At 46.3% G+C, this 12,730-nt stretch overlaps 1 protein-coding gene across 1 annotated transcript in view; it reads right to left on the bottom strand.

The window, feature by feature from the left end:
- Positions 1–4,021, bottom strand: part of TMC2 (transmembrane channel like 2) — a 31,371-nt gene extending 27,350 nt beyond the window's left edge. Inside the window, exons 1-4 of the mRNA XM_057431557.1 lie at positions 3,976–4,021; positions 3,651–3,698; positions 1,359–1,743; positions 492–641 (exon numbers count right to left, since the gene is read on the bottom strand). Of these exons, the coding sequence (XP_057287540.1) occupies positions 492–641; positions 1,359–1,743; positions 3,651–3,698; positions 3,976–4,021 (629 nt within the window). The remainder of the gene's footprint in view (positions 1–491; positions 642–1,358; positions 1,744–3,650; positions 3,699–3,975) is intronic.
- Between the last annotated feature and the right edge of the window lie 8,709 nt (positions 4,022–12,730).

The following is a 12,730-nucleotide window of genomic DNA, read 5'->3' as shown; positions in this document are numbered from 1 at the left end:
CTGCACTAAGGGGTCTCTGCAGCTGCCTGAGCCCTTCCCACATTCAACACTATCTCTGCTCCATAAACCTTTGCAAATAACACAGCATTTTTCCAAGCAGCCCCACTCAGGAGTGTGAAGTAACATGGCACTTTGCTGCTCTGATTTCTGCCTGACAATGGGCATGAGTAAGGAAACCAGGACAGTCTGCTTTAATAAGTAGCCTGGCAGTAGTGAGTCATTTGGTTTTAAATACAAGGGTAGAATGACCCGGCCATGGGTATCAGTTGAACAGATTTGCCTGTTCTTTGGTTACAGAGGCTGAAAATCAAATTCCACATTTTAACTCTGATCTTTGATGCCCAGACAGGCTGGCCAGGCTCTGCCAGCTGCTTTTCCTGAGGCTGTGCTGCTGCAGCAGCAGCAGCAAATATGCAGTCTCTAGGAAAGGCAAAGTGCATCTGGCAATCAGCAAAGACACCCGGGCTGTGGGTTCCTGGTGTGAATGGTACCTGAGCACCGAGAGCTTCTTCACCATCCTCCAGGGCTTGTTCCTCATGGTGGAGATCAGCTTTTTCTTTTGCTCCACCTGCTCCATCAGCATGGCAAGCTCTTCCTCGGATGGTGACTCCTCATCAGATGAGTTGGAAGAAGCAGAAGTGCTGGCAGAGACACAAGTAAAGGGCACAGAATAGAAAGCCTTTCAGGAGTTAGAGGGAAGGTCACTGGCCCCTGGAGATCCCACTCTGATGTGCTCACAGTGTCTCACCATCTCCTGGCTTGCTGTGAGCCGAGATGCTCAGGGCAAGGCTGTTTAAAGCCAGGATAATGAAGAGATGGTTGCTCCTCACCATAACTCACCCAACTTGGTGTTTTAGATCACACTTCAGCTACGGTAGCACTGCCTAAGCTACAGTTGGCTCTGGAGAAATGCTTTTCACATGTTCAGAAGGAAATAGAAGATATGGGGAGAAGCAGAGGGTTGGGACAAGCAAGGTTTGGAAGAGGAAGCGATTTGAAAACGTGAGAGATCCATTTTAACCTGAATGGTTCCATAGGCCAACCAAGAAAATGTGCCCAGATCTGAGTGGCTTAAGCTGTCCTGTTGAGGAGTGGTTTTCTAGCCCCAGCTCTAGGCGCTGGGACTCCACTACATGCATGGGTCTGATCCTGGCTGAGAAATAACAACAGAAGACCTTGGTAACCCTTTGTTTATGTGCCATTTTACACTATTCTTTTCCACTGTTGTACCTCTCCTGGGAGAGCAGTAACTTATTCACAGTCTATGGGTTTTGCGGTTCTGACCCTTATGCCACTGGCATGTTTATACCGCTGCCCACCCGACACGAGGCACCATACCCGGGGGATTGTTCAATTACCTGTTTTTCCTGTCTTTCTTCTGTTTGTTCTCCCCCTCTTTTCCTTTCTTATTTGCTTTCTTTTCCTTGTTTTCTGACTCCTTTTGACCTTTGGTAGGAGCCCTTTTGCCTCTCTGCCGGCTTCGATCCTCTCCTGCCTTTTTTCCACCACTGCTTTTCCCTTGGTAGTTCTTTCTCCTAGAAGCTTCGTTTTCTTGGCTACAGCTGTCTTCCTCTTTGCTCTCATCTTCTTCTTTGTCTTTCTCTTGCTTTTTCCTTTCAAGTCTGCTTGCTCTGCCAGTTTCCCTGAGGGTTTTTTTCTTGGGTGTCTTGTCCTTTATTTCATCTTCTGCAAAAGATAAAAACCAAGTGCATCGGGAAATCCATGCTGGCAAGATAAGGATTCATCAGAAAAGCATGGGCAGCCAGGTTTGCCTGATGCAAACCCTAATGAAGCCAATAAGCAGATGCCTGTTGAGGTTGGTGGGCTTTGCATTATACCCCCTCCAAGAGCCACATCCAACTGTTCGGTTATGGAGCTCCCGTTTAAGACAGTATGGCTGATTTTAGCACATCAGTGACTTATATGTGGCCATAAGGAAACTGGAAGTCAGCTACCAACGCAAAAACCCATCCATCAGAGAGCACAGACAGGTATCTTCCCAACCTGTAAAGATGCCAGAGCAATGGAAACAGAAATCACAGTTGGTTATACAGTATGAAGTTTGCTTGTTGGCACAATGTCCTTGAGAGACATTTACTTTTCAAGGCTGGGGATGGAGGTCTTCTATTTACAGAGAGAAAAGGCACAGCTTAGGAAGGACCCAGTTTTGTTTCACTGAGCTTGCTTTTATATAGGAAGGTCTATATCCAGAGATAAAAAAAAAAACAAACAAATAGTCTCTGATGCATGTTCCATTCTTATTGGCATGCAAGCTAAAATCCTCTTTTGTGCTGAAGTCAGAAGTGCTTCCAGCTTGAAGGACTGGAATGGAGCAGGATTTAATTGCATGATATTATAGAAAGGGGAAAAGGAACCAAAAAAACCCACGCTTTTACCTCCAAGGGCATTAAAATCAATTGTAAGTTTCCCACACTCTCTTGGCTTCTAATTTTCCAAAATTTCTGGATGATGCAAATCAAGTGTTCAAGCAAACAACAACAAAAAAAAAAGGTATAATTTTGGCGTTGGTTTATTTCCCCAGGGTAAGGGAAATTGTACTAGAAGGAGGAAATGAGGCGGGAATGGGCTCCAGAGTGAAAACTGAGCAGCCGAAAGGTGAACAAAACTAGAAGGAAAAAGAGTTTGAGCATCTTTGTGAGAAGCTAGAAATTAGTAACAAGCAAATGGTTTTGTTAGTAGGTGGTGGCTGTCACTCTTGTCACTGGGAATGAGAAGTTGCTTTCAGCTCATTCCTCAGGAGCCATTAGGGTAGGCTTCAGTTACTCTGTAATGGTCCATCTCAGCTGAATTTCAGTTAGTGACCTAGGTCAAGGGACCACCCTTCTTTGGGTAAATGTTCATTTTATGGAGCCAACTATCACAGTTTTCATTTGCAACCTATCAAATACAAGGTGAAGTGTGGAAAAGGCATTTGTTACTTTTATTGCCTTGTCTGCAAGTATGGAAAAGGTGGATATGATTTAAAACCACAAAAAATCCCAGTCATTTGCTAATTATTGTCTCATGTTTTATGGATTGTGCAGACACGGTTGTGAACAATTGTTGTGGTAGCATCTATATTCATATCACCTCTCCAGTGCTGTTGCCTCTTTATCTTTCTTTAGTTAGTGTTATAATGCTACCACATAGCTATTTCTCTTTATTAACCATACTTACAGGGTTAAAGTTGGTTTTAATCCTGTCACTGGCTCTTCCTGATTTTCTTCACAGCCATCACTCTGCTTCCAATCCATTTTCATTTTTATCTTCTCGTGGCCATAATTAATCAAGATACCAGCATGTTATGGTCTAAGCAAGCATTACAGGGAGGGCAAGCAGGACCTTGCTGTGATGCAAAGCACCTTGCATAGGATGGTGCTTTACTGCAATGCCTGGTTTACTAAGGAGGACTGCCAAGGGACATGGGCTCTGACAGCTTCCTACCCTAGAGCATGGATGAAAGGGAGCAGACTGCTTAAGGATGATAGTTTACATATCACCAAGTCAAACCTCTAGGGGAAAACCTGCTTGCTTACTAGTAGCTGATGAAATGGTTCCTGTTGTCGAGCAAGTAACAAGCCACAGAGAAAAAGAAAAGGTATCACCTCTTGTATTCCAAACAAGACCACACTTTTAAATCTCTACATTACCTTCACTGTCTGTGTCACTTTCCACTTGTCCATCAATCTCTATTCCAGCTGCAAGACAAAGAGCAAAGAGGAATCGCATTTGTTACTGGGATTTACAGACGTGATGCTTTACGCAGCTAGCCATTAAGTGCCAGCTGGAATTGGCAGAAAGTCCCTTACTGATTAGACATTATATTCTTTTCCTATAGTGATGTTCTTCATATTTGCTTTAGTTTGGCAGGTTGACAAAAGTTCCCCGCATGAGCAAACTGAAACTGCATTGACAGACACAAAATGGTGTGCTTGGAAAGATTTGGCAGCATCAAAATGAAACAGTGATACCAACCATCTTCCATGATGACCTGTAAAGCACATTTCTTTTTCTTCCCCATGGCAGCCTCCGGTCTTATGCACAGACACCGTAGCTGCTATGCTGCACACCCCAATCATATGCAGGTTACTCTCTCTTCCGGTGCCCATGGGCTTGTCTCCTTGGCGTTGCAGACAGATGGGCACACCCAGATGTCAGTGACTTCTTGCTTCCGAGCCATGTGAGCAGGGGAGGGAAGGAAAGGGTGGGAGAGGCAGGGAAGACCCGGGCTCTGCCTCAGCCCACCCAAACGCTTTCCCTTCTTCTCCCTTCTCCCTGTGAAAAAAGCACCCATTGGCATTACATTGCAGTTCATTATTTAAACATGAAGGAAAGCCCTTTGGTGGATGCATGGGGGTATCGTATGAAACACAGACACAAGTCACGTCTGGTTCTGACATAAGCATGTGGCTGAAGTCTTTGGAAGGATCAATTTTCTTAATGCCATATTCTTTACTGAGCTACGCCAATCTGTGTAACTCTGTTAGTCATCCCCCTGCCCCTTATTAAACCTCTCAGTCGGTGCCCCTCAGGGCATGGCTGTGGGTCACCTTCTATCCTCCATGTGTGCCTTTAGTAGGGAACCCATGAGCTAATAGATGCAGCAAGGAGTCAGGAGTCAGGACACCGGGATCTCTCTTTCCTTTGCACCCTTACTCTGTATGACCTTTGCATCCTCATTGCACTCGCTGGTAAAATAGGATAGATTTTCCTTCTAGGTGCTCAGAGGCTTAATTAATTAATGCGAGACCCTCATATGGAAGGTCCTTTAGTACCGCAAAGTATTGTATTGCAGGCTGCAGCTTGCAGCCCTCTGATGGGTCAACAAGAGGTTTGTCTGAGCAATCTCCGGTGTAAAACCTGCAGCACTTGCTCCAGCTGCAGCTCCTTTGGAGAGCTGGTGCATCCCTGGAGCAGGGCTTCTCCCCCAGGCATGCGGGATGGGCAGGAAGGCTCTCACAAGAGGAAACAGACCCTCGTTCCTTCTCCGAAAGCTGCTGCAGACCCCCAGCTTGCACAGGCATCCCTTGGAGGGCCTGGCATGGTCACAGTACACAAAGCCTCTTATCCAAGTGCTGATAGGGAGAGTGTTAATTCCCCCCTTCTGTCCCAAAGGGATGAGCTTTGTTGGACATCAGCTTGAGGCTGCTGGCACCGGGGACTCTTGTGGATGATTCCTGCTCTGGGTCAGGGGCAGCACCCAAGGAGGTGCCAGCCTGAATGGGAGACTCTCTGATGGCTTTTGCTCACTGAATTCTGGTCCAAAGGCACCTTTCAAGTATTTAAGTCCAATCCCATGGATTTTTTTGATCTGCCTTTGACTTTACCTCAACTTGCCTGAGCTAAATACATAGCATATGATATATACCCGCACATTATTAACAACTCTAACCCTACACATTCATTGCACAGGGCATTTTCACTGTGGGCTCCCCACACCAGTGGGTCTGACTGGGTCTGAAGACAGTGGCAGTGGGTTTTGAAGGTCTTCCCAGTGAACAGGTTTCACCTGTAGCCCTATGTGTAGATGTGACCGGTTGAAAAGTTGTTCCAAATGGGATCAATAGGTCATTGCAGTTGCTGGAAGCTGATGGAACGGATTTGCTTCAGGCTACTTCAGTTGCCTCAAGCCTCAGCCCTAAGCATTTCTTTCCCCAACAGTCTTCATTTTCCATGTTAAATGAAAGCCACATTTCTGGAGAATCATGTGGTAAGAGCAAAGGGTTGTGGATGCCCATCAACCAGCCGCAATACTGTGCTTGGTGCTGGCCCTGCTTCTGTCTCATGGCATCCTTCTTCTCCACCAAGTCATACTCAGATGCTTTTGGTATCCTCAAGGTATGTTTATGTGAGCATCTCAGTGCCAGATGAGAGTGTCCTTGTTTCTACCCTGCCATATGGTCAGTAATTCACCCATTGTCTGCACTGGGCTGGGGCAGATGCAGGATCCAGACCTGCTTGTGTCACTTGACATACCCAGAGGTACCAAGTAGATGAAAAATCATGGAGACTAACACTTCATTTTACTATCAAAATATACAGCCAGGTAATACTTCTGTCCTGCATGTTCTTTGATATTATAATCTGTCCATGGTGATGGTGTGATGCTACCTGGCAGTCACAGGGGCTCTGGGCATCCTTTGCCCCATGGGGTAATCACCCACACTGTGGGTAAGGGCTGAGTGGTCCCCTGGGATCTATTCTATGGAATAGAGCAGGAATGGTAGCTGTTTTGTGCAGCACTCATGAGGCAACACATCGGTATGGCTGTTTAGTGGCTGAACATAACTTGCAGTAAGCTCTGTATGGATGTTTCTTCACTCCCCTGTACTTACACTTTCCAGTGTAGCGAGTTTGACCATGGAAAAACTGTGCTCTTGTAGGCTGGGTGGCAGCCTTTTACCCTTGCATAGGAAGGGAACATTAATTTTCACACTTCCTACTTCACTGGACTCCATCCCATGGAGGAGTTGGAAGAGGCTTATTAAAGTGGCTGCTCAAGCACTTAAGCTTCAGAAATCCCTACGTTACTTTTCAGACTCAGCCTATGGTCCAACAGATCCCTTTGAATAAGATCTGCTGCTCCCCTTCCTTTGCCTTAGAGCCTCAGAATAAATAAACCCATCCCAGCTGATGCTGTCTTCCTCCCGTGGAAGCAAAATGGTCCATGTGCAGCCACACAAGCATGATGAGAAACCCTGAGGTCTTTGTCCCTCATGGGACATGTCCTTGGGGGTAGAGGCAAAGCCACTGTCACTTTGGAAGCAGACTAGGCCATGCCAGAGGGTGTGATGCAGAAGACAGGCTGAGCAAAGGAAGTTTCAGGAGTGGGGATCAGGGCAGCAAAGTGGTGTCACACCAGCCGAGACCAAGTGCAGCTTGGTGAGGCCAAACCATGGACGTGCCAGCCTCGTTTGCCTTGGGTTTGGGTATGTGCTTAGAGATCTGTGATTTCCCTTCCCCACCTGAATCAGACTGGTGGAGATCTCACTGTACATCTCTGCTGGTTTTGCCTGTGTGATACTGTGCTTATAGTTCATGGCCACCGACAAGTGCTGGTCAAAAACACAAAGTGTAAAGCATAAAATGCATAGTTTTTCATGTTCAGGTTGAATTAATAATGGGGAAAAAACTTAAGGTGGGACATTCTACACAATGCTGTATTTGAAATAAGGAAAATGTTCTTCATTTCATGTCCTTTTGACACCCATCTTGCTTGGTGGTAGAAGGTGCTTCATTAGAAGAAGCACATATAAAAACCTTGCAACAAGCCCCAGGCATGGCTGGCCTGGGAGAGCAAAGAGACATCTCCTGCACTGTGAGAGAGGTCTCACAAATGAGGACTTTCTGCTTCTGTGTGTTTGCATCAAACAGATCCCGAAATAGCTCCAGGTAGGGCTGAGCTGGGCCTGCATAGCTGTACAATGGGGAGTTGCTGCCATTCCTCAGCACCAAGCATGCTGCTGTCCTCAGCTTACGAGCCTGATTTTCCTAAGAGGATAAGGTGTCTTGCGAGGTTTATGATTTCTTAGGATTATGGATAGGGGAGGATTAATGGATTAGTCTTTTACCTCTGAGTTACTCCACATAAGGTATGAATAAGTAATGCACAGCCACAAACCCAGTTATTCCTTATGTAAATGTCAGACTTCGTACACAGAGTGTGAGCCATTTCTGGAGTTGTAGCAGTAATTTTTCCATCCTGTACTATTTAGCTTGTTCCTCCTCATTGTGATGACTAGGGCTATATAATTGGAAAGGTTTGGGTTTAACATACAGTGGCATTGGATGTCTCACCCACCTCCAAGTGTTAAATACAAAGCAGTTGTGTTATGGAGAGAGGGTAACTGAATCCTGCCAGGACATACAACATGCTTCTAAATGCTTAATGAGCTCGTGTTTCTCCCTTTCTTGCTTTCTGATTAACATAGGGCTTTAGCTAATTAATCCATGGATTACATTGATTCAAGATTTATCTCGTCTGGAGTTAATCTTTACTTGAGAAGGCTTTTGAGTAATAACAATAACACCTGACCCGTGCGTGGATATTTTGGTGAGGGCTTAAAACTTGCAACTAGAGCCAACTTCAATGCTGTATCTGAGACAGACATTGACAAGTCAGAGATCACCTCCCACCACTGTTACAGAAAACTCATTTTTACCCACAAAAACCCAACATAATCATGCTTTCCAGCTCCTCTCAGGTGTGTTTTGTAAAGCTGGCTTCAGCTCAGCTCTGATCCAGCCCAGCTTTTGGCCACAGTCTGGGGTTAACTTTAAAACAAATAAATGAATCTGACTAAAACATGGAAATCCAGCATGGGCTACATGTTGCCGTGAGCACAGACATATACAGCAGTTATCCTTGCCCTCATGTATTCTCTGCAATGCTGTAGTGTTTCTCTGCACTTTGGTCCAAAGGGCCTGTCCTCTGCCAGGGCAGCACGGGAAGGCTCAGAAAGCAAGGATTCATCAGCAGTCTTCACTGCACACATAGGGGAAGACAGTCCCATTCATCTCACATAGTCTGGAAGAGACATTCCTCAGCTTTTTGGGGTCTCTGAAAAGAACCCCCTGGCTCCCATAATGAACAGTGGGTCTGGACTATGGCTGGAGGCAGTAAACCGGTGCCAAACACATGCCCTACGTTGCTTCTGCAATGTGAACATTAGTTACTTATAAGGACGATGCAGTTCCACTGCACAAGATTAATGTTGTGTGTTTGGGATGCACAACTCTGTGCTTTGCCCATGGAAATATCCTTTATCTGAATAATCCCAACCCTAGGTGGGGAGCAGGAGGTCCTCAGGGGCAGAGCCATCGCTTTCCTATTACATTCCCACTGTTATTTCTCAGTGTTCTCTCTTTGGCTTTCGCTCACCTCATGCCTCAAGGCACATCGGGGTGCACAACAAGCTCCATACATGCTGTTAGCCTGTGTTGGAGCTGGAGAACAATTCCTGCCTGAGGGCTGCTAATTCAGGTGCCCTGTCAGGAGGAATTACAACAAAAGGTGCCTCTGAGCATCAGATCAGTCATAGCACACAGCCCCTCCGTCTCCCACTGCTTCTTACTGCGTAGAAGCCAGTATTAATTCATTTTAAATGTGCTTATATTGCCCAGCTGGGTGAGAATAAAGCACCCCTTTAGTAGCAGCCTTGTGGGAAACACTGCAGTTCTGAAGACCCCAGCCTAGGGCAAAACACAAGCTCACTGCCATCTTCACTGACTCCACATTTCAGCCTAAGCACATGCTTGGTGTCCACGCTCTCCAAACCCAGCATATGAGTGTTCGGCAGTGGTGCCGGTCAGATGGTGTGTGTTACTCCCCTATCATCCCTTGCTGGGGACAGGCTTTGAGGGCAGGAGGCTCTTGGTCATCCAGACCACGGGGTTGTGCCAAATAACCCTAAAGCTCCTGCTAGCTCATGGACTCAGTGATGCAGGGGACTTTGAGGGGCCTCCCCATAAAGCACTTCAGTGTCACAAGGTCCCGGTGAAGGTCCCTGTCTGTGTCAGAAGCAAAGAAGGTGACTGGAAGTCAGAACTAGGCTCTCCATGTGGAACGATCTCCAGGCCATATATATAGTTGATTCATATTGGAACAAACCCAAACCAACATGCCCTTGTGCCCCTGTTAGTCATGTAAAGCTGTATTCATCAAACACTTTGAATTAGTATCTTTTTGCCTTACATTTTCCTGGTAAGATTTTAAAGAGAATAAAACACAGCACAAAGCCAGAGCATTGTGGTGCACAGAACACACACAGCATGAGAGTGAGCTAGGACAGAAGCAAGTGGTCTGGGGAAGAGAAATGCAATGATTTGGTACCTTAAGGGATGCTGGGGAGGGACTTTTCATTAAGGACAAGGGGTAACGGGTTAAAACTGAAACAGGGGAAGTTTAGATTGGATATAAGGAGGAAATTCTTTCCTGTTAGGGTGGTGAGGCACTGGAATGGGTTGCCCAGGGAGGTTGTGAATGCTCCATCCCTGGCAGTGTTCAAGGCCAGGTTGGACGAAGCGTTGGGTGAGATGGTTTAGTGTGAGGTGTCCGGGGTGGAATTGGATGATCTTAAGGTCCTTTCCAACCCTAACCAGTCTGTGGTTCTATGGTTCTACGATTCCAGTGCATTTATATCATGCTACAGTAACCTGCTTCCTCCTTTGCCTTAGTATCATTTACTCCCTGAGTGATGAACAGATACAAGTCATACTCCCCTTCTGCTCCTAAGAGAGCAGCATCGCTTGTGTGTAACATGCTCCTAGTGCACTCCAAGCTAGTGGAGATCTGGTTCGGGTCAGGAGAGATGTGCAATCAGAATGTCCTTCCAGTATCAGAAGGGTATTGAAATGTCTTCCAGTGTCTGAAGGGGGCTACAAGGATGCTGGAGAGGGACTCTGCATCAGGGACTGTAGTGATAGGACAAGGGGTGATGGGTTCAAACTGAAACAGGGGAAGTTCAGGTTAGATCTAAGGCAGAAGTTCTTCCCTGTGAGGGTGCTGAGGCGCTGGCACAGGGTGCCCAGAGAAGCTGTGGCTGCCCCATCCCTGGCAGTGTTCAAGGCCAGGTTGGACACAGGGGCTTGGAGCAACCTGGTCTGGTGTGAGGTGTCCCCGCCGGACATGTCCCGAGGCGAGCGGCTCCAGAGAGGAGCCTTCAACCCTGAAGCGAGGGGAAACCCCGCCTCCAGGAGCCTCCATTCCGAGCGGCGAGAGCCACCGGGGGGGCGTCGAGGCCTCGCCAGGCCTTGCCCGGGAGCCGGTGCCTCACAGGGGGAGGCACCAGAGGGGACGGCCCCGCCTGGAGCGGGTAAACCGCGGCCCAGGGAGCTCTGGAGCAGAGCGTGAGGAAGCGGTTGAAGATGGCGGTCGTTTGTCACCGATGCCGTTATGGGAAGCCCCGCTGCGGAGAGCACGGCTGGAAGGGGATAAACTCGTTATTCCCCGGCAGGGTGAGGGGATGGAGGCGTTCATCCCAGCTGAGCTTGGGAAGGGAGGCGCTGGGCGCAGCAGGGACCAAGCTGCGGTCTGAGGTCAGTAACTCAACATAGTCCTACAAAAGTGTGGAGGTGTGGAGGTGAAGTTATCCGAGTGCGTGCAGACCTGTTTCAAGCTTGAAATGACTTCAGCCATGCGATGTAAATGCTTTATGCTAGGCATAGTTTCAGAAACTTGCCGAGTCTGGGCCTCCCATGGCAGCCAAGGCAAGCAATGCTTCCCTGTTGGCTTCTGGTGTAATTCTGCTGGAATTCTGTTGGAAAGATCTGGTTTAGAGGTATCGTAGCCCTTGGAGGAGACAAGTCTAAGTTGCTTTAACCTGTTTTCATGCTGTTTCTTTCTTTAAACATACTCCCGATGCACTTGGATATCAGATCTCAAGGCAATAGGCCGGCGTGTCTTGAGCAAATCTTGCTAGGTTCTCATTCACAGCAAAGCACTCCTGAATTCAGTGCCGTTTTATCTCATGGGCAGATTAAATACCTAATAAGCAATTGGAAGTATTAAAGCAAAGGAAGACAATTCCACAGCATGTTATGTGCTTTTCAAGTGTTAGTTCTTTCCATGCTTATTATCCAAAATGACTTTATTATTAAGTAGTGACTGAGACATTTGTAATGATAGATAAAGGCCTTTTACCAGTTGGGAGTGTGATGCTGATACAATTGGCTTAAGAAAAGCTATTGCTTTTTATCTGGGCTTTCTTTAAAATCACTGAATGTCTTCAAGTGCGTTTATTGCCTTTAGATGATTTTTGAGAGCTCCTTATGTTTAGAGATGTAAGAAGAGGATAATTTGTTACCATTATTAACTTTTGTATGCACATATATACACATGACTATACATGTGTGTGCACACGTACACATGTATATATAAATCTTCTTTTGTTCCAAGCATCACAGAGTCAAGTTCTGGTAGGGCTGGTGTTATTAATGTCCAGCATTAAGTGTGTAATGTCAACCATGTATCTATACCTCTTGTACCATATGGTGAGGATAGGAGCACATTTGTGTTTTTTCAAGCTTACAGGTATTTCTGTTGACTTCATTGTCAGGAGGATTCACTTTCTGAGATGGGTAAATCAGTTTTAACACTAAAACTGAGCTGGGGTGGTCGAGGTTTTCAGTATCACAATGAAACCAGGTTTTTTGTGGAACTTTAAACTGAAAACAGGAGGCAGGTGTGTCCAAGCAGCCTTTTCCTTCACCTTGGGCTGAGTTACCTGGGACAAACCATAATCTTACAGCAGCTGAAGCAGGCTGGGGTTAGGCTAGCAAAACTGTTTCTGGCAAATAGCTAAGAACAGTGATGCTCACTGGGCAGATTAGCCTTAATGCTGTTGGTGAGCCCCCAGAGTTAAACTTCACTTGTGAGATAGTGTAGCAAGGTGAATTTTAGCCTGATGGTTTGAATTTTATCAAGTACATAGGCACTGGCCTATGCTTCTTTGCTTCTTTGATCGGAGACTTTCATTGCAGGAATTTATTTGTTCAGTAATTGTTAATTAAGTTTGAGACCAGGTGAAATACATTGCCACCAAGACCGAATGCAGAAGATAGGATGGTGGGTTACTTAAGGAAGGCAAAATACTGTTGATTAAAATATGAGCCTTCTATGTGGAGTGCAGAATGGATTGTGGGGTTTGTTGTTGCTTTTTCCTAGGACAATTTGTTAGCAAGTGCTTATTTTCAGTGTCACGACACAGTCACATTTTTGGCTTAATAATGT

This window comes from Pezoporus wallicus, unplaced genomic scaffold (genome assembly GCF_028554395.1).
Source record: "Pezoporus wallicus isolate ANWC-B61680 ecotype Strahan unplaced genomic scaffold, APGP_CSIRO_Pwel_v1 scaffold_11491, whole genome shotgun sequence".
Lineage (NCBI taxonomy): Eukaryota > Metazoa > Chordata > Aves > Psittaciformes > Psittacidae > Pezoporus > Pezoporus wallicus.
The sequence above is the reverse complement of the archived record's forward strand: the minus strand, read 5'-3'. Positions and strand labels throughout refer to the sequence as shown.